Source organism: Globicephala melas, chromosome 20 (genome assembly GCF_963455315.2).
Source record: "Globicephala melas chromosome 20, mGloMel1.2, whole genome shotgun sequence".
NCBI lineage: Eukaryota > Metazoa > Chordata > Mammalia > Artiodactyla > Delphinidae > Globicephala > Globicephala melas.
Window position 1 is genome coordinate 10,969,257 of NC_083333.1, and position 18,665 is coordinate 10,987,921.

At 51.5% G+C, this 18,665-nt stretch overlaps 3 protein-coding genes across 7 annotated transcripts in view; 1 reads left to right on the forward strand and 2 right to left on the reverse strand.

Moving 5' to 3' along the window:
• RNF167 (ring finger protein 167) lies at positions 1-4,823 on the reverse strand. 3 transcript variants are annotated; one of them, XM_060290453.1, is made up of 10 exons: positions 4,803-4,823; positions 3,929-4,431; positions 3,764-3,844; positions 2,365-2,490; positions 2,172-2,259; positions 1,892-1,982; positions 1,557-1,662; positions 1,310-1,403; positions 584-664; positions 1-507 (listed from the first exon to the last, which is right to left on the reverse strand). In XM_060290453.1, the coding sequence occupies exons 2-10, from the start codon at positions 4,010-4,012 to the stop codon at positions 209-211; spliced, it is 1,050 nt and encodes a 349-aa protein (XP_060146436.1). In that variant the 5' UTR covers positions 4,013-4,431; positions 4,803-4,823; the 3' UTR covers positions 1-208. The 3 variants fall into 3 exon arrangements, with proteins under 3 accessions (XP_060146436.1, XP_030717466.1, XP_030717467.1); XM_030861606.2 differs by lacking the exon at positions 4,803-4,823 and adding an exon at positions 4,570-4,792; XM_030861607.2 differs by lacking the exons at positions 2,365-2,490; positions 4,803-4,823 and adding an exon at positions 4,570-4,792.
• The window catches only part of SLC25A11 (solute carrier family 25 member 11), a 23,874-nt gene continuing 9,352 nt past the window's right edge, over positions 4,144-18,665 (forward strand). Inside the window, exons 1-8 of one of the 3 annotated variants that reach the window (XM_030861604.2) lie at positions 4,144-4,454; positions 5,704-5,856; positions 5,940-6,146; positions 6,330-6,420; positions 6,502-6,592; positions 6,679-6,778; positions 6,859-6,910; positions 7,047-9,620. In XM_030861604.2, coding sequence (XP_030717464.1) covers positions 4,144-4,454; positions 5,704-5,856; positions 5,940-6,146; positions 6,330-6,420; positions 6,502-6,592; positions 6,679-6,778; positions 6,859-6,910; positions 7,047-7,202 — 1,161 coding nt within the window. In that variant the 3' untranslated portion in view covers positions 7,203-9,620. Of the gene's footprint in view, positions 4,455-4,899; positions 5,106-5,703; positions 5,857-5,939; positions 6,147-6,329; positions 6,421-6,501; positions 6,593-6,678; positions 6,779-6,858; positions 6,911-7,046; positions 9,621-18,665 lie in introns of those variants that run through there. The other 2 variants (XM_030861605.3, XM_060290454.2) reach the window with 2 other exon arrangements.
• On the reverse strand, positions 9,947-11,773 carry GP1BA (glycoprotein Ib platelet subunit alpha). The gene has a single exon (XM_030861603.2). It carries the CDS (start codon positions 11,771-11,773, stop codon positions 9,947-9,949), a length of 1,827 nt encoding a protein of 608 aa, XP_030717463.2.

The following is an 18,665-nucleotide window of genomic DNA, read 5'->3' on the forward strand; positions in this document are numbered from 1 at the left end:
TCCACAAAAACAATTTTATTAACCCAATAAATGAAAACCCCATCCCTTTGTACCCCCAACCTCTTCAAGAGGATAGAGTTGGGTAAGGGAGAAACCTGGGGTGGAAACGACTCCTATCCCTCGTCTCCTATCCCTCAGCGTAGAAGACAGTAGAGAGGAAGAGGAGCTGTGCAAATAGGTCATCAGAGATGGAGGAGAAAGGGGACTACTAGACCAGGATGGCAGCTGCAGAGGTAGAGGGTGAGGGATCTGTGGAAGACCCAGGAAGGACTAGGGGAGCTGGGGCTAAAGAACCAAAGGAGGTGGGAGGGGTGGGGGTGCAGCCCAGAAGTGGGGTCCGTTCGGAAGCAGGGTGGTCCCTTGGCTCCCCTTCCTCGTCACCCTCTTGCCCCTGGGTTTCTTCCTCCTGCTCCTCATCCCCAGGACCCCGATGGACAGGCTGCTTGCAGATGGGGCAGGTCTTCCGGGTCTGAGTGAGCCAGGGGTCCACACAGCGGATGTGATAAGCTGCCAAGAGGAATGAGGTGAAGCGCGTGGTGCCTGCTGGTGGCGGGGGGGGGGGCACAGGAAGTGAGGGCCTCACCGTGAGCACAGGGGAGCACCCTCAGCTTGTCCCCATCCTCATATTCATCCAGGCAGATGGCACACACATCATACTGGTCTCCTGGTGGAAGAAGAACGGAGTTCTTTTACTGAGCCATCCTGGACCAGGGCCCACAAGAACTCACTGTGAGAGGCCTGTGGTGGAGCTAAACCCTGCAAAAGTTATTTTCTCTGGTTCTACAGAGCCAGTGGAAGAGCTGAGACGAGCAGGGTAGAACGTGAGGAATCCGGGGTTAGAACAAATAAAAAGAAACAGAGGTAAGAAGGGAAGTGGTTTTTTTGGGGGAGGTGTGAGGCTGGAGAGAGAGGGGGTGGGAGGAGCAGAAATGGGGCAGCGCTTCTGCCATAGCCTTATATGGGCACTGGAGGCTCCAGTGCCTAAGACCCAGCCCCTCCTTACCTGTGTCTGCCTTCTCTGGCGGAATCTTCCCCACTCCTTCCATTTTTCTGCTTTCTCCACCTTCTCTCTTATGAGCAAGGTCCTCCACCCCCCTCCAACCCCAACTATTACATTTAATCATTTTTGCTTTCCATTTCCTGCTCTAATCCTGTCCTGTCCTCATTTTACGTATGCGTAAAAAGAGGAGCAAAGGTGGTATCTCAAGCTGACACCTCTCTGCCATCTCTGCTTCTTTTCTCCTGGGCTCCAGCTCCTTCAGAACCAGGGAAATAGTGGGAAAGGCCTGCTCTCCTCCACCCTCCTCACCCTTCTGATAGTCATGTGTAGGAATCTGTTTCAGTTGCTCTTTGGTCAGTCGATTCCTCTGGAGCCGTTTCCTGTGCTGGATACAACGAACTATCTGGTGAAAGCGGGGGGGGGGGGGGGGTGGATGGATCAGTCTTAGAGAACAAATCTGGACAATCCCATACAAACCAGCCCTATCTTGCAACCCCAGAGCCAGTCTGGCTTTAGAGGCCTCAGCTCTTCCCGTCTTGGTCCCTGAACTACTCACCATCACTGCTCCCATGGCCAAAACCAGCAGTCCCACGATCCCTGTGAAAGGGATGAGGTAATAGCCCAAGGGGAAGCTATTGTCTGGGACCAGAAGCACCCGAGCCCTGGGAAAAGGAAGACGAATATCAGAGGGGCAGGAAAGGCAAAGGGACAAAGGAAGAGGGACAAAGTAACTGGCTCTGGACAGGGCCCACGGAGGGGGAAGGGGATGGGAAGAAAGTACCAAGAGGCAGAGCATGATGGGCCTGAGGCTGGATGGTTGGGACACGGGCTTGGACTCCAGGTTGGCATGGAAGTGCTGAAGGAAGAGTGGGAAGGAGGGACACGTCCTACCCCTTCTCGTAGACAAAGAGGGCACGCAGGTACTCGGAGCTTCTCTCCCCAATAAACACAGACGGGATCCAGATCTGCTGCTGGATTTCCTCTGCAGGGATTAGGGCATTACACTGGGGACCCAACCTTCCACATGAATCCTTTGGTAACTCTGGCATTTGACTCTCTTGCCCCATTCCACCTAAAGGACTGATTTCTTTTCCCTAAGGCTTCAGCCCTCCCGCCATCTCTCAGTCTAAGCTCTACTGAAAACCCAGCTGTCCAGATCCTCCAACCTTACCACTATTCCACACCATATTCAGAAGTTCATTGGAATTCACATTGTGTACCACAGCTGCACCATACCCAGCCTTCTGAGCATTTAGGACCTAGGGAGACAAGGCAGATAAGGAGCCATCATGGGCCTTGCCACCTTTCATTCCTGGTGCCTTTTTTACCCTCAGCCTCCCAGCTCCCACTCCACATTCAGCAACCTTGAGGTCAAAGTTGCAGTCGAATCTTCGAAGCAGTGCAATAAAGACTGACCCGTTGACCGGGGCTGGGGGTGGTGGGGCAATGGGACTGCAGGCATTGTCTGGGTGAGCCTCCACAAGGAAGCCCTGGAGAAGAGAAGCAAACAACAGCTGGATTTCATCTCCCTAGGTGCTGCTCCCCACAGGTCCCACCAAGGACAATGGCCCCCACAGGTCAGTGGGGTCTGAGCCCACTGGGGTCTGAGCTCATTCCTGGGGTCTGAGCATCCCACCAAAGTCGGACATCTACCTCTTCTCTTAGCCTCCTGAAGATGCAATCACATCAAACAACATCCCTTTCCCACACCCTCCATCATCCCTCTCCCTTTCCCAGATGAGCTAATATATACTCCACATTCCTAGCTAATTGTTTTGCCTTCCAGTTTCCCACTGATTGTAATTCAATTCTCCATTCATCCACGTCACTTTCTCAAGTTGTTTCACATTCCCTGCTCTAATACATACTCTTAGGGAACATATTCCCCTGTTTAAAAAAAACACAAGACCAAACACAAATGGAGTTACTTGTGCTGACTCCCATGTCACCAAACTCAATACTTAATTATAATTTTAGCCTCCCCCAGGAATGGAATCTTAAACCACTGTATCTGGAATTACTTGGTCAGCACTAGTGAGGTAATCTGCCTGGTAGACCCCTGCAGTCCCCTAAAGAAAGGAGATCTTTGCTACTAGCAAAGACAATCAAATCTTTGCTAGTATAACTTCCTTGCCCAACCCCCTTCTGGCTATAAGTCTTTCATTTTGTATAGTTTTCAGAGATCCTTTCTATCTGCTAGGTGGAATGCTGCCTGATTCATGGGTCATTAAATAAAAGCCAGTAAGAGCTTTGAAATTTACTCAGTTGAATTTTTTTTAACACCTCCTTTAATTTTCCAATTACTCATCTCACAAACAACTATACTGATATCTATGGCCCAACTGAGTTCTTGCTATGTGGCAGTCTTTGTGAAAAACTACTACAAAACTGCTTATCTAATTCTCACAATAATACATCTGATAACTTCTATTATTATCCCATTTTACAGTAAAACAAACAAAGGCTCAGGTAATTTGCCCAAGGTCATAAAACCAGTAACTGGCTCTAGAGACCCTATTGATAGGCACCACTCGTCCTGCCTTTTATCTTAGTCCATTTTCAGTCTCACTTCTAAGGCTCAGAGTTCTAGAAGTAGACTTTGTATTCTCCCTTCAGATTCTGGATTCCACCACACTAGATGTGTTCTTGCACTTAGTTCCTAACTTGACTCTCTTCCTACCTCCAGCTTCCCCCAAGAAAGGCTCCTCAACCCCTACCCAGCAGGGAGAATTCAGGGAAACAGGAAAGAGGGAAGAAAATCACCTGAAGTCCCTCCTGGCTCAAGGCAGCCCCAAAGAGAGCTGGGAGGTCTGCAAAGTCCATGCTGGCATTGTGGTCCGAGATCTGCGGACAAAAGAGTCCATGTTTGTCCTTCAGCCTGCAACCTCTCCCTTCAGCGCCCTTCCCCTAACGTCCCCTCAGACTCACCGCTCGAATGAGCCCCCGGGTGGGGGCCGCTCCCCACAGCACAGTGGCCACAACCACAGGAAGCGGGAAGGCCGCAGGGTGCATGGCAGCGGGAGGGGAGAGGCGGAGGAGGCCGCGTCCCGATAACAGGAGCAGAAACGGAGTTCTGCGCCCTCTCTTGCCCTCCTTCAGGATCCCAGGGGTCCAACCACCCCCAGGTCCCACTTCCCAGCTACATGGGGGCGCGGGGAAGGACCCCCGACTCGGGGATTGAGACAGCCAACCCGTTTAATGGAGCTGGGAGGGAGACACCAAAAATATCCCTTTCTGGTACAGGAATAATACGGGGAAAGGGAACGGAGGCAAGCACAGGTGACAGAAAAACTTCTGGAAGGGTGGGGGAGCTCAAGGAGGTGGGACTTCCGGCCAGGTGGGCCGTCTTTCCATCCCCTGGAAGAGGATTTCCGGCAAAGACAGTCAGGCCGCTTCCAGCAATGGACGCTCAAGACGAAGGACTTCCGGTCCTAAAAGGCCGATTAAAAGAAAGGTTAGAGGTGGAGAGAGTGCCTGTGGAGATGAAAGGAGCACCGAGGCCCCAGAAGACGACTTAGTCGCTTCTCCGCGCTAGTGCCCGGGATCCCTCAGCTGCCCGGTTTACAAACCTCTCTTCCTCTCTCTGGCCGCCGCCGCACCTTCAAGTCTCGCGAGACACTCCTTCCCACCTGCTGACAGCTTCCTGTATCTATCGCGAGAAACCGCCTAACTCTGGCTAGTCTAACTCACTCGATCTCGCGAGATCTTCAAATACCCTCCTCTCGATTTTCCCGCGACTCCAATTCGATAAAAATTGCACCTATGCTCTTGCTGCCTAAATAGCTGCACCCCGTCCCCTCACCCATTCTTGAAGCTCCTCCTTCAGCTCCGCCTTACTCCCGGACGCCTTTGCGCTCGCGCCTGCGCCTGCGCCAACTTCCAGCTGGCGCTGGCCCTGAGCGCCGGGGCGTGCGCGCGCGCCCTCGCCCCTGTTGCGCGCGCGGTGTCACCTTGGGCGCGAGCGGGGCCGCGCGCGCACGGGTCCGGGAGCCGAGGGCCATTGAGTGGCGATGGCGGCGACGGCGAGTCCCGGGGCTAGTGGGGTGAACGGGAAGCCCCGTACCTCCCCTAAGTCCGTCAAGTTCCTGTTTGGGGGCCTGGCCGGGTAAGCTCAGGCCCCAGGGATGGGACAGGAGGAGGCAGGGACGGGTGCCAGGAACCGGGCCCTGTTCTTTGGGTGTGTTGCAGTGAACCGAGGTGACACGGGGTCATTGCTGTCCCCATCGTATTACGAGGTCCTTGATGGGCTGCTAGGATCTTTTCACCCATCGCAGGGCCCCTTCTGGGCTGCATACACGGCCCCCACCGGGCCACCAGAGTTTCCCAACCCATTGCTTGGCTCTGCGGGGCTGTTTGGGGTTTCAGGTCATTGCATGGCTCCTGCTGGACTACGTGGAGTCCCAGGTCATGAATGCCCACCTCTCCTCCTTGGGTCGGACTGCATGCAATCTCTCGGTCACTGCTTGACACCCTGGGAGCTGCATGGAACACTCATTGCATGGCACCTACTGGACCCCTGGACTTTTCAGATCCATTGCTCTTGGTACACGCAGAGACTCTTGTACACATGCCCACCAGCCTCCTGAACATGTAGTCAATCGCATGGCAGGCCCTGCCCTTTGTGATCTCTTGTTGCCGGGCTCCAGGGGGCTTTGGTAGATCTGGGACACCTAGCTCTTGACTCCACCCCTGTCTTCCCCCAGGATGGGAGCTACAGTTTTTGTGCAGCCCCTGGACCTAGTGAAGAACCGGATGCAGCTGAGTGGGGAAGGAGCCAAGACACGAGAGTACAAAACCAGCTTCCATGCTCTCACCAGCATTCTGAGGGCAGAAGGGCTGAGGGGCATTTACACCGGGTACTGGGGCCAAAGGATGGGGGTAGCGTGTGGGTTGACAGCTCTAGACTTTGGCTTGATGCACTGACTCCTTCGCTCCCCAGGCTGTCAGCTGGCCTGCTGCGCCAGGCCACCTATACCACTACTCGCCTTGGTATCTATACTGTGCTATTTGAGCGCCTGACTGGGGCTGATGGTACACCCCCTGGCTTTCTGCTGAAGGCCCTGATTGGCATGACTGCAGGTGCAACTGGTGCCTTTGTGGGAACACCAGCTGAGGTGGCTCTTATCCGCATGACCGCTGACGGCCGGTGAGTTCCAGGTCTGAGCCTGTCCCCAGCCCCATTCCCTGGAATCTAGAATGAAAGAACTGATTTCTTATTCTAGATGAGCACAGCATTCACCTGTTCACAGCATGCTGGCCTCCATTTCTTTGCTCCTGTGGGAGCAGGGTGGTCTATCCCAAACTTGGCCTCTCCCTACCTTCCCACCAGGCTTCCAGCTGACCAGCGCCGTGGCTACAAAAACGTGTTTAATGCCCTGATTCGAATTGCCCGGGAAGAGGGCGTCCCTACACTATGGAGGGTGAGTGAAGGGGCTGGAGACTGGGGATGTGGGGTCAGGTCTTGGGCATTTCTGACTTCTCCCCCATCCCCCCCACCCCAGGGCTGCATCCCTACCATGGCTCGGGCCGTCGTCGTCAATGCTGCCCAGCTCGCCTCCTACTCCCAGTCCAAGCAGTTTTTACTGGACTCAGGTGAGACCCAGAGCTGGGGCCTCAGCTCCCAGCCTAGCCTGGGCCAGCTCTGAGCTGACTGCCACCCCCTGCTCTGCCTCCTCCAGGCTACTTCTCTGACAACATCCTGTGCCACTTCTGTGCCAGCATGATCAGTGGCCTGGTCACCACTGCTGCCTCTATGCCTGTGGACATTGTCAAGACCCGGTGAGTATGCAGACCTGGGCCTGGAGAAGGACGGGAGAGCCCTCTTTATGTCTCTCATGCCCCTGCCTCCTCTCCTTCAGGATCCAGAACATGCGAATGATTGACGGGAAGCCGGAATACAAGAACGGGCTGGTGAGGAAGAAGGGCTAGGGGCTTGGGCTGCCGGATTGGATGCCCTGGGAGTGGGGGTGGGGGATAGCTGGGTAAGAGGAAGAGGGTCCCAGAGGCCAGGTCCCAACCTCAGTGCCGTGCCTGCCTGGCTGTCTAGGATGTGCTGGTGAAGGTCGTCCGCTACGAGGGCTTCTTCAGTCTGTGGAAGGGCTTTACACCATACTATGCCCGCCTGGGTCCCCACACTGTCCTCACTTTCATCTTCTTGGAGCAGATGAACAAGGCCTACAAGCGTCTCTTCCTCAGTGGCTGAGGCGAGCGAGGGGCCTGGAGCTGCTGTGCCGGGGCTCCCACTCGCCTGCTGCTCCTACAGTCAGTGTGCCCCCCGGGGGACCTAGACTCTGCTGCCCTGGGCCCCGCTATTTATTTTCCCTCCACAGTATGGTTCCCTCCTCTGTGATAAGGGACTTGTGGTCTGTCCTGCCCCTGCTCCAGCTCGCCCTCCTTGCCCTAATCATCATGATCTCTCTGTCCCTGCCTGTGCCCTGCACAGAGGTGGGAAGCTCCCTGCAGATTCCTGGTCTCCTCTTGGGTATTAGTTTCAGGGCACATAGTACAGCAGAAGGCCCCCCCTTCTCAGTGGGGAAACCAAGGCAGAGCTGAGGGGACAGGAGAGAGCCGAAGCTGTCAAGATGATCAAAGGTCTGCAGTGGGAGGACATGGCCCTTCCTTCCTCCACCTCACTGAGGACGTAATCAATAAATTGGATTGATGACACCACCCCCAAATCTGGAGAGCTGTGGGCACAGGAGGGGGAGGAGACTGGACAAAGAAGCGGATGCCCCTGGAGAACAGGAACTGGAGTTTTTAAAAAAAGTTATTAAAGAAAAAGTACCCGCTGTTTTTATGCAAATGTTATGTAAGTCAGTCGTGTTGCAGCAGCTAAAGGGTGAGAAAAACCCAAGCTCCAGGCCCTGTGTGTTGCTTCCTAGCCCCTCGTTCAAGAATACAACAGACGCCCAGGTCATCTCATGTAATCCCCAGGAAAAATCTCTGGGGTCTGGTGACTGTTTCTACAGCCTGAAGAGGGAGGGAATAGAGTCTGAGAGGGGAAAGCTGACCTGTCGGGGGCAGAGTGGGCATGGAGCCGGGCCCCCAGAGCCTGGAGGCTTGATGTGGGCTGTACGCTGGGGAGAGTGACTGCCTTCTCCATTTCTTTAGGAGATGTGTGACTCCCAGGCCCTGCCCTCATGGAGCTTAGGAACCTCTTGGGGCATAAAAGGGCATAGGAAGGTCAATTGGAAGGAGGGCTGGGCGGCACGAGGCCTGAAGGTTTCTCCTGAGCCAGGACAGGGGACAGGCAGGCCAGGGGACAGGCAGACGGCAGGTGGGAACTGTCACCTTGGCAGAACCTCGTCAGTAGAAGAAGTTGAGCTCAGCAGCCTGGCGGTGCAGCCGGGCCCTCCCACCTCTGCCTCTTTTCTTACCCTCTCCATGCACATGCTGGCTTGGGCCACAGGGGCCGCTTTGAGACACTTGAAGCCTGGACCTTGTCCTTAAGGAGTGCCAAGTCCAGACGGGAGGATGACACAGGGAAACTGGGAGTCAGCAACAGACCGCTGCAGGGGGATGTGGGGCACCCGGGCCAGCCTGGGCGAGGGGAGACAGTGCACAGTACCCAACTGGCCAGGGAAGTGGGGCGGGGCAGCACTCCTGGCCCACTGAGAGCAAAGGCTTAGAGGAGAAACGCGGGGGAGCAGGTGATCTCTGCAAAGTTTGTAATAGCTGGAGCACAGGCTGTGAAGTGTCTGCTGTGGGAGGGGAAGCTGCACTGTTAGGTGGGTTGGTGCACGGAAATCCTCGATCGCCAAGCTCAGGAGTTGTCCTCTATCGGAAATAGTCCAGAGCAGGAGAAAGATGCGGTCAGGGTTTCAGGTTAGGAGGATTCTTCCTGCACCATCTGGAGGAAGGGGTCTCCATGGAGCCAGAAAGGCTCAGCCCTCACTCCCATTCTCTGGGCCCTAAGTGCTGGCTTGGGCTGGAGGCAGGAGAGAAAGCTCTGCCCAACGTGGTCAGGTGAATGGCAGAATTCATGGCACCAGGGGAGAGAACTGGGCTCCATCTGCCTTCCTCCTGGCTTGACAGCAGGAAACTGAGAGTAGTTCAGTAAAACCCACCAAGATGGTACTCACTGCCAGGCCCTCCCCTCCCCTGTCCTGCTGCCCTGGGCAAAGCAGGAGAGCTGCGTTTCTGAGGCCACAGGTGCCAGGAGGCACCCACCTGTCCTAGTACTGCAGGTTGCAGGCAGATAGCCTCAGTAGTACCACTGAGCTCCCAGGAAACTTCTGGATCTTGAGCTGGAACTTGCTTGTGGTTGGCCTGGTGGGTGGTTACCCTTGGAGGAGGGAAAAGGCGGCCCAGGCAGGGGAAGTGCAGGCCAAGACTAGAGCTTTTGGGGGTGAGCAGTGCAACTAGGGTGGGGCAGCTGGGGCCTTGGGAATGCTGGTGATGGTGCCCCAGCCTCGTTTCCCTCTCCAAAAGAACGAACATTCTATTTTTAAATTATTTTTATGATACAAATAATATATGATGGTGGAAAACCAGAAAATGCTAAGCAGAGAAATAGAAAATAAAACCACCCGTATTTATACCACCCAGAGACAATCAGGGCTCACATCGTGACATCTCTTCCCAAGTTTCCTTCAATACACGGATACATGTGAGAACTGTGCTATATTCTGTTTGTTGTTTGCTTTTTCCTAAAACTTCCCCAAAGTGATGGTAATAACCTAGTGTAGTGGTCTGGGAACCCCGCCGTCCATGCAGCATTAGGAGCTCTCTTTGTTCTGTGACCCACCCAACTTCTCCATCTCACTACCTCTCCAGATATGCTGGGTCTGGGATTGTGTGCCCGGGGTGTGCAGAGGAGGCTCCTGACAAAGAAGCAGTAACGAAGCCCTCCCCCGACCCTCTACTCTGTACCCACCCGCCCCCAGCTAGATCCCAATAGGAAAGCCCATCAGAGTCTCTCTCGAGGTCCCCAAACCACCGCCCCCCTCAGAGGCTGTGGCCAGAGTACCTAACAGCCACTGTCCCCAGCAGGTCCTGACCACGACCCATGCTCAGGGCTGAGGGCCGCCGTCCTGCCAGCAGAGGCCCCACACGGCCATTAGGCCGCACCCACAGGAAGAGGCTAGAGCGGAAAGTGGGGAGCGAGCCTTGGAGGAAAAGCAGCCAGGCCCGGGCCACTGTCACTTGCCTTCCCCTCTGCAGCTCTAGATGCGAGGTGTGTGTGACTGTGGCCAGGGCCTGTGGTTTCACGTGCTGGACCCAGAACAGCAGCAGGATGAGGACCACAGAGGCAAACAGGAGCCAGAGGAGACCCAAGATATAGAAGCCCAGGAAGAGGCAGCAAAAGTCAGAGTTGAGAAAAGGGTCGTTTCTGGAACTCTCCACATTCCACTGAGCCACCCCCTGGGCCTTCAGGAGGTTGACAAATTCAGAGATGGTGGCTGTGGTGGATTCTAAGATAGTGGGAAGTGAAGTGGGTTCAGTGGAGGTTAAGGATACGGTGGGTTCTGAGGTCTTGCTTGTGGGCTCTGGGGTGCTCAGGGCTGTGGGCTCTGGGGTGCTCGGGGCTGTGGGCTCTGGGGTGCTCGGGGCTGTGGGCTCTGGGGTGCTCGGGGCTCTGGGCTCTGGGGTGCTCGGGGCTCTGGGCTCTGGGGTGCTCGGGGCTCTGGGCTCTGGGGTGCTCGGGCTTGTGGGCTCTGGGGTGCTCGGGCTTGTGGGCTCTGGGGTGGGTTTTAGAGTTTTGGAGAATGTGATGGGTCCTGTAGAAATTCGGAACGTGGTCTGTTCCTTAGTTGGAGGCAAGGAGGACACTTGGGGGCCTAGCGGAGCAGTCGGCAGTGAGTAAAGCAGGCCCCAGTGGGTGGTGTGGGCACTGGTGTGGGTAGAGAAGCTGCCCGCAGCCCTTGTGGTAGGCACCTTGTCATCCTCTTCGTAGACATCGTAGTCTATGCTGTCCCTGTCGCCAGGGGTGTGGCAGCCCTCCCCTGAGTAGGTGTAGACAAACGTGTTGGGCAAATTGACACACCCCACGCTCGTCACGTTGGGGGTCATGGCCTTGGCGTCCACACCCTCCTTCCATATGTACACGTTGTTGGCATTGTCCTGCAGCCAGTGGCTGAAATAGAGGATCCCGCAGTCACAGAACCAGGTGTTGTCGTGGAAAAAAGCAAAAGGCAGGAGGAGGTCCCCAAAGAAGCCCTTTGGTATCGTGCGCAGCAAGTTCCGCTGGAGGTAGAGGGTGTCAAGTTCCTCCAACCCATCCAGGAACCCAGGGGGCAGCTCACTCAACCCGTTTTCAGCCAGGTTGAGCTTCTTCAGCTTGGGCGTGGGCTGCAGGAGCCCGGGGGGCAGAGTCTTCAGCTTGTTGCCACGCAAGTAGAGCTCATGGAGGTGGCTCAGGCCATCCAGGGCATCAGGAGACAATGAGGCCAGCTCGTTGAAGGAGACGTCCAGGGTATAGAGTGCTGGCAGCGCCCGTCCCAACAAGGGCAGGCTTCTCAGTGTATTGTGGGATATAATCAGGGTCTCCAGCCGGGGCAGTGTCGCGTCAGTCTGCAGGCTGGTCAGCTGGCTCTTCTCCAGGTGCAGCTGAGTGAGGTGAGTCAGACTCACCATGGACACCGTGGAGAAGGTGCCCAGGGGGTTCCCACCCAGGCGGAGGATGTTGGTTTCTGCTTGCAGATCTGGAGGCGGCGCCTTCAGCCCCTTATTTTCACAGTTCATTTCCACCTCGCTGGCCACTTTGCTGATGCCACAGATGGGGTGGGAGTGCGAAGGGCTTGGCAGCAGGAGCAGCAAGAGGAAGAGAGGCATGGGGACCTGTGGGCAAGGGGGGCTTGAGAGTGGGCACCCCTCCGCCCCCCGGCAGTATTCCTCCAGGCCCTAGCCCCCACTGCAGCCTCCAAGATCCCTTCCAGAAACTCAGCTCCCACACCTCCCCCCTTCCACTCCCTTTTCCTCCCCTTGCCCCCTGAAGCCTAAACTGCTAGCTCCAGGTCCTTGGCTGGTATCCGTCCCTCAGGCCCCCTCCTCCCCCGGCCCCAGCTTACAGGCCAGCAGAAAGACCTCCGGAGCCACAGAGCTTCTTCCAGGGTGTGACTTGGGCCTTCTCTCTTCCAGCTCCAGGGAGGGCCTGGTCAGCGGCAGGAAGGGGGTGGAGATGGGGAGGAAATGCCAGCCTGATAGGGGCTCCTGGGACCCGGGGAACGGTCTCGCTCCCGGACACAGGCCTTTATCACCTCCTTCCACAACTTTCCCCAAGCCCTCCTTTTGGTCCTGCTCTTGCCTACTGTCCTCCTACACCAGGAGATTGGGGGTGGACTCCAGCCACCACTCTCTTCCAGCTTTTAAAAAAACCTCTCCAGCTGCCCCTGTCATTTCCGCTTCACAGCTGCATTCTTTTTTCTTCTTTTTTTTCTTTGTTTTGGCCACACCACACGGCATGCGGGATCTTCCCCGAACTTGTGCCCTCTGCATTGGGAGTGCAGTCTTAACCACTGGACCACCAGGGAAGTCCCACAGTGGCATTCTTCGAACTGCCTAACTTTTACCCTCACCTCCCCCTCCCTCCTCATCCCACTCTAGGCTGTTTCTCCCCCACCCCCACTCCATGGACTCAGTTCTTACCATGGTCGCCATTGACCCCCCAAGCCTCTCCGTCCACTGGGCACTCCCCACCTGATCTTGTTTTCCGAAGCCTGAACACCTGTGGCCACTCCCACTTTGGGACTCATGACAGTAATTTTTTCCTTTTTTAGGTTTTTCTTTTTAAATTTATTTTTAAGCTTATTTTTTATTGAAGTATAATTGATTTACAATGTTGTGTTCATTTCTGCTGTTACCGCAAAGTGACTCAGTTATACACATATACACATTCTTTTTCATGTTCCTTTCCATTATGGTTTATCCCAGGGTGTTGAATACAGTTCCTTCTGCTACACAGTAGGACCCTGTTGTTTATCTGAGAGTAAGTTTTTCTTGGTTTTCCTCTTGCCTCTCTGGCTGACCCTTCTCAATGTCCTTTGTGGATTCTTCTTCCCCTGCCCTTCATGAAAAATTAACATGCCCCCAGAATTCGGTCTTTGGCCCTCCTCTTCTCTTATGCTGCACGAACACCTGAGAGTCTCCTCGTCCATTCCCTTGCCTTCGACCACCACCTGTCCCCCAGTGACTCTCAAACCTTTGTCTCTAGCCCAGGCCCCTCTCCTGAGACCCGAACACATATGTCCCACTGCCTTTTGGATTTCTTGGCTCTCCCAAAGGCCCTGAAGCAATATGTTCAAAACTGAGCTCATCATCTGTCTCCAAAGAGCTAATCCTCCTGCGTTGTCCAGCCTGGTGAGCGGTTCTGTCATCCACTCATTTATCTATAGCCTTTCAGCCAGAACAAACATCCCTGATAGTCATCTTTAACTCCCCCCCTCCACTCCCACGTGCAACCTGCTACCAGGTCCAGCTGATTTTACCTCCTTTTTTTTTTTTTTAAGAATTCTTTTTTTTTAATGAATTAGTTTATTTATTTGGCTACGCCGGGTCTTATTTGCAGCACACGGGATCTTCGTTGCCTCATGTGGGATCTTCATTGTGGCATGCGGGATCTAGTTCTGTCCAGGGATTGAACCCAGGCCCCCTGCATTGGGAGCGTGGAGTCTTAACCACTGGACCGCCAGGGAAGTCCCTGATTTTACCTCCTGATGCCCCTCAAACCCACCCCTTCCCATCCCCCCTGCCACCATTCCTTGTCCAGGGTGCCATGTTCTCTCCACTACTTCACTGCAGCAGCCTCCCCAATGCTCTCCCAACTTTCTAACTCCCCTCCTTCTCCCCATCTAAGTGGTCGTTCAGAAATGCAGATTTGCTCATATCCTTCCACTGCCTGAAAGTCACCAATGGCTCCTTGTAGCCCTCAGGAGGGAGTCTAACGTCCCTAACATGGCCTACGGGGTCCTGCGTGATCTGACCCTTGCTCACCTGTCCAGCCCCATCTCTTAACACTCCACCCTTCACTCTAGGTTATTCTCTTTCTTGTGCCTGGACCCTTCTTCTCACCCCTTATCCCCTTCTGCCTAACTCTTACTTATCTGGAAGGTTCCAGCCCAGAATTTCTTCCTCTGGAAAGCCTTTCAGGATTTCCCAAGACCAGGTAAGGTGCCTGTTTCAGAAAGTCAGCCATCATATCTGTTGGTCCATGGCCCCTTCCAATGATGAAAATGTCCTATCAACTGTCCCTAGAAGGGGCACCATGCAGCCGCATGAGCCTGCTCCTATCTGCTGACTGGACAAGGGGTGGACACTTGAGCCAGATGCAGTTAATCCATAGACTTGCCATGTATATAATTTGCCGGCTGCAAAAAGTACTTGAAAACATGGAGGAAATGAGGCACTAAGCAGCAAGAAGTGAGGGGGAGAGCTGCATACACAGAGGTCCTGACCTGGAGTAAGGCCCCTAAGGCGGTTGGTTTTTTTGCTGCTTTGGCACCAATTAGGATTTTTAGTTGTAAGTAACAGGAAATGTTCTGCCTAATTTAGGCTGAAAAGGAATTTATTAAAAATACATTTTGGACTTCCCTGGCAGTCCAGTGGTTAAGACTCCACGCTTCCACTGCAGGGGACAGTGGTCAGGGAACTAAGATCCTGCATGCCGCGTGGTGCGGCCAAAATAAAAATAAAAATATGTTGGCTACTTCACAGACTTCTCAGTGAGGGCTGCAGAACCAGACGTGGGACTGTGTAGCTAGGAGCAGTGCCCAGAACCAGGCTGCAGAACCAGTCTGGTGAGCAAATCTCTGCTCCTGCTGCAAGACCAGGTTGCTGAAGCTTGCTCCACTGCAGCTGCTGAGCCAGGAACTCAGTGTTACCACAACCTCCCGGCTGCACAGAGAGAATCCTGCATCATCCCTACCCCGTTGTGATACTCACTCCTGATTCAGAGTCTGGGTGTGAGTCTGATTGGTCTTGTACCTGTGACCCAGCTGCAAGGGAGTCTGGGAAAGCAAGTATCTGGCATTTTCAGCTTCTGTAATAGGAGGCAGGTTCTGCTTCTCCAGAGATTTCTAAGTTGAAGGATTTTGCAGACATAGAGAAGAGAGTCATATACTTTGGGACCTACTGAAATGGTCCTAATGTTTTATTTTCTTCACATGTCGACATCCTGAATTGTTGCTAATATTACATGTTTGAATGTTTGGGAGTAACCCTACTTGGCCATTATGAATTATTCTTTAAATATAATTATAGGTTGGTTTGCTCACATTTTAGTTAGAACTTTTACATCGAAGTTAGAAAATAGGAGTGGCCCATAGATTTCTTTATAGGGGGCTTTGTCTTATTCTGTTCTTTTATTTTGTTGTCAGAGTTATACTGGCCTTGTAAAATAAATTGGAAATTTTTAGAGCCTCTGGAAAAGTTAGAGATCATAGGGATTTTCCATGCAGTTTTGGTGGAATTCATCTATGAAACCGTCTGGACCTGATGACATTTGGGGGAAAGCTCCTTGAATACCTTTCCAATTCCTACTCTGATTGTTTGTCTATTGAAGTTTCTACATCTTGAGTCAATTTTGGTAACTGATATTTTTCTAATAAAATATCTAGTTCATGTGGCAGTTCAATTTATTATTGCAAGTTTGAGCATTTTGTACTTCTATCATTTGTTAAAATCTCCATATCTGTAGTTATGACCCCTAATGTTGTTTATTTGTATTTTTGCTCTTTCTCTTTTCTGTCTTCCTCCCTGCCCTTCTTTCTTTATTCACCAGACTTGCCAAAGATTGGTCTATTTTATTGGACTAAAGAACCAGATTTATTATTTTACTAGTCAATTGTTGGGGTTTTTTATTTGATGACAGGTGTCTATTTTATCTTTAATAATTTCTCATACTTTGAGCTTATTTTCTTTTTTTAACCAATTTATTTTTAAAGGATTGTCTTTTTAAACAATATTTTTGTTTATTTATTTATTTACTTGGCCGCACCGGGTCTTAGCTTTGGCACATGGAATCTTCATTGTGGCATGTGGGAATGTGGGACCTTTTTTTTTAGTTGCAGCATGCAGGCTCTTAGTTGCGGCGTGTGGGATATAGTTCCCCGACCAGGGATAGAACCTGGGCCCCCTGCATTGGGAGCACAGAGTCCTAACCACTGGACTACCAGGGAAGTCCCTAAAATTTATTTTATTGAAGTATAGTTGATTTACAACATTTTGTTAGTTTCTGATGAGCTTATTTTCATGTTCTCTTTCTACCTTCTTGAGTTGAAATCTTCGTTGACTTATTTTCAATCTTTCTTGCTTTTCAGGTAAATTCACTTAATTTATACTTTTCATTTGAGTGCTGCTTTGTGCCATCTCACATTTTTTATCATCTAATACCCAAGATGAACATTTGCAATTTTTATATCCAGCATCTATTCCTCTAAAATAAGAGGACCCCCATTTCCTTTTAAGAGATTACACCTCCCCAGATTAGTGCAAACTTGATGGGTGTAGGTATTCTGGCCTCTTGCTTTGGAAACCAAAGTGTCCTTGGAAGTTCCTTCCACTAGACCCTTCCAGTTACCACCTGAGTTCAGCCCAGAGATGTGACCTAATCATGGACAACCATACTCCCTCTCCTAGGATTTCAAATGGTGAATGAGGTGATAAAAGAAGAGAAAATAGAACTGGACTTGATTCATTTCAACAGAGTGCTCAGGAAAAGCTGTAGAATAGTTTGTGCTACTAACTCCTCAGCTGCCTAATCCCTGAGCAGTCCTGGATTTCCAGTGTTCACTTGTACCCCGTGAGCTTCTGCATCTTTCCAAGAAGTCTGTGTTGGATTAAGTTAGGTAGAGTTGATTTCTGTTGCATGCATCCCAAGAAATCCAATTCAGGGCTCTGGTTGTGGTTCATTTTTAAACAGTTTGAGCAGAAGTCGTTAGCTGGAGGTCTACTCGAGACCCATTCAGCTTTTCCTCTTCTTTTTTCTTTTGAGAAATTACTCCTTCCCCATCCTTAGAATTTTTCGTGCGAATGACTCTATCCCAGCTGCATGAGTGAACCTAAGTCAGTCACTAGACTTCCTCCCCTTTGACAAGGACCCTGATACAAGCTGGTCAGGGTAGTCCATGGTCAGAATGATTGGTCCAAGCACAGACACAGGAAGTAAGTTGGTCCTTTCATAACGAAGCCCAAGACTTCTGTTGGATGCTTGAGGTATGCATACTTTCTCTGGCTGTAGACAAGGAAATATGTAACCCCAGGTGAGCTGTTGGCACACATCTTGTGATCACAAGGGGATCTGGCCTTAGGATGAAGCTAATGTCAGGAGAGGTATAATGAAAAAACAATCTCCTTGGCATCATTGAAATGCTGTGTCAAACCAATTTTGAAGTTCAGTGAGCCAAAACTCCTCTTATTTATTCCTTAAACTGATTGGTATTGGAATTGTTACTTGCAACATAATGGGCTTACAGATTGTATTTTCTATTTTTTCTTTTCTTTTTTTAAAAGTAGAATTACTTACAAAGATATTTTTTTAAATTTCAGGTAGACTTTTAAAAATTAAACTTTTTGTTTTGAGATAATTATTGATTCACATGCAGTTGTAAGAAATAAGACAGAGATTCCGTGTACTCGTTACCCAATTTTCCCTAATGGTAATATCTTGCAAAACTGTAGTACAGGGACTTCCCTGGTGGTCCAGTGGCTAATACTCTGTGCTCCCAAGGCAGGGGGCCCCGGTTCGATCCCCCTTCAGGGAACTAGATCCCACATGCCGCAACTAAAGATCCTGCATGCCGCGACTAAGACCCGGCACAGCCAAATAAATAAATATTTTTTAAAAACTGTAGTACATACAATATCACAACCATGATACTGACATTGTTCTATCAGAACATTTCCGTCACCATAAGGCTTCCTCGTGTTGCTCTTTGATAGCCTTACCCTCTTCCTTTCTACCTCCCCACCCCTCCTTACCCCCTGACAACTACTAATCTGTTCTTCATTGCTATAATCTTGTCGTTTCAAGAATGTTATATAAATGGGATCATACAGTATATAACCTTTTGGAACTTTTTCTTTCCACGCAGCATAATTCTCTGGAGATTCGTACAGGCTGTTGTGTGCGTCAGGAGTCCATTTCTTTTTATTTCTGAGTAGTCTTCCCTAGTATGTATGTTCTGCAGTTTATCTGTTTACCAATGGAAGGACGTGTGGACCGATTCCAGCTATTGGCTTATTACAAATAGATCTGCTATAAACATTAATGTGCAGATTTGGGTGTGAACGTAAGTCTTCATTTCCCTGGGAAAAATTGCTCAGGAATGCAATTTCTGGGTCATGTGGTAGTTGCATGTTTATTTGGGGGGGCTTTATCTTTGGGTTATTCTTTGACTTTATCCTGTTTGGGGTTTGCTCAGCTTCTTACATGTGTAAGTTTATGTTTCTTGCCAAATTTGGGTAGTTTTCAGCTATTATTTCTTTGAGAACTGTTTCAGCCTCATCCTCTTTCTCCTCTGTTTCAGCCTCATCCTCTTTCTCCTCTGTTTCTGGGGCTCTGTTGACACAATAGTAGATCTTTTGTTATAGTCCCACAGCTCCCATGGGAGACTATGTTTTTTTAGTCTTGTTTCTCTCTGTTATTCAGAATGGGTGATTTCTATTATTCAATCTTTCAGCTCACTGATTCTTTTCTCTGTCCCCTCCATTCTATTGTTGAGCCTGTTCC

What these genes read in the sequence shown, in the direction of transcription:
- GP1BA (XM_030861603.2), bottom strand. Translation starts at nt 11,773, where the DNA reads ATGCCTCTCTTCCTCTTGCTGCTCCTGCTGCCAAGCCCTTCGCACTCC.
- RNF167 (XM_060290453.1), bottom strand. Translation starts at nt 4,012, where the DNA reads ATGCACCCTGCGGCCTTCCCGCTTCCTGTGGTTGTGGCCACTGTGCTG. An exon ending in GAATATGGTGTGGAATAGTG is followed by an intron (nt 1,983 to 2,171) that starts GTAAGGTTGGAG and finishes TAATCCCTGCAG; the next exon opens with AGGAAATCCAGCAGCAGATC. An exon ending in TACACATGACTATCAGAAGG is followed by an intron (nt 665 to 1,309) that starts GTGAGGAGGGTG and finishes TTCTTCCACCAG; the next exon opens with GAGACCAGTATGATGTGTGT.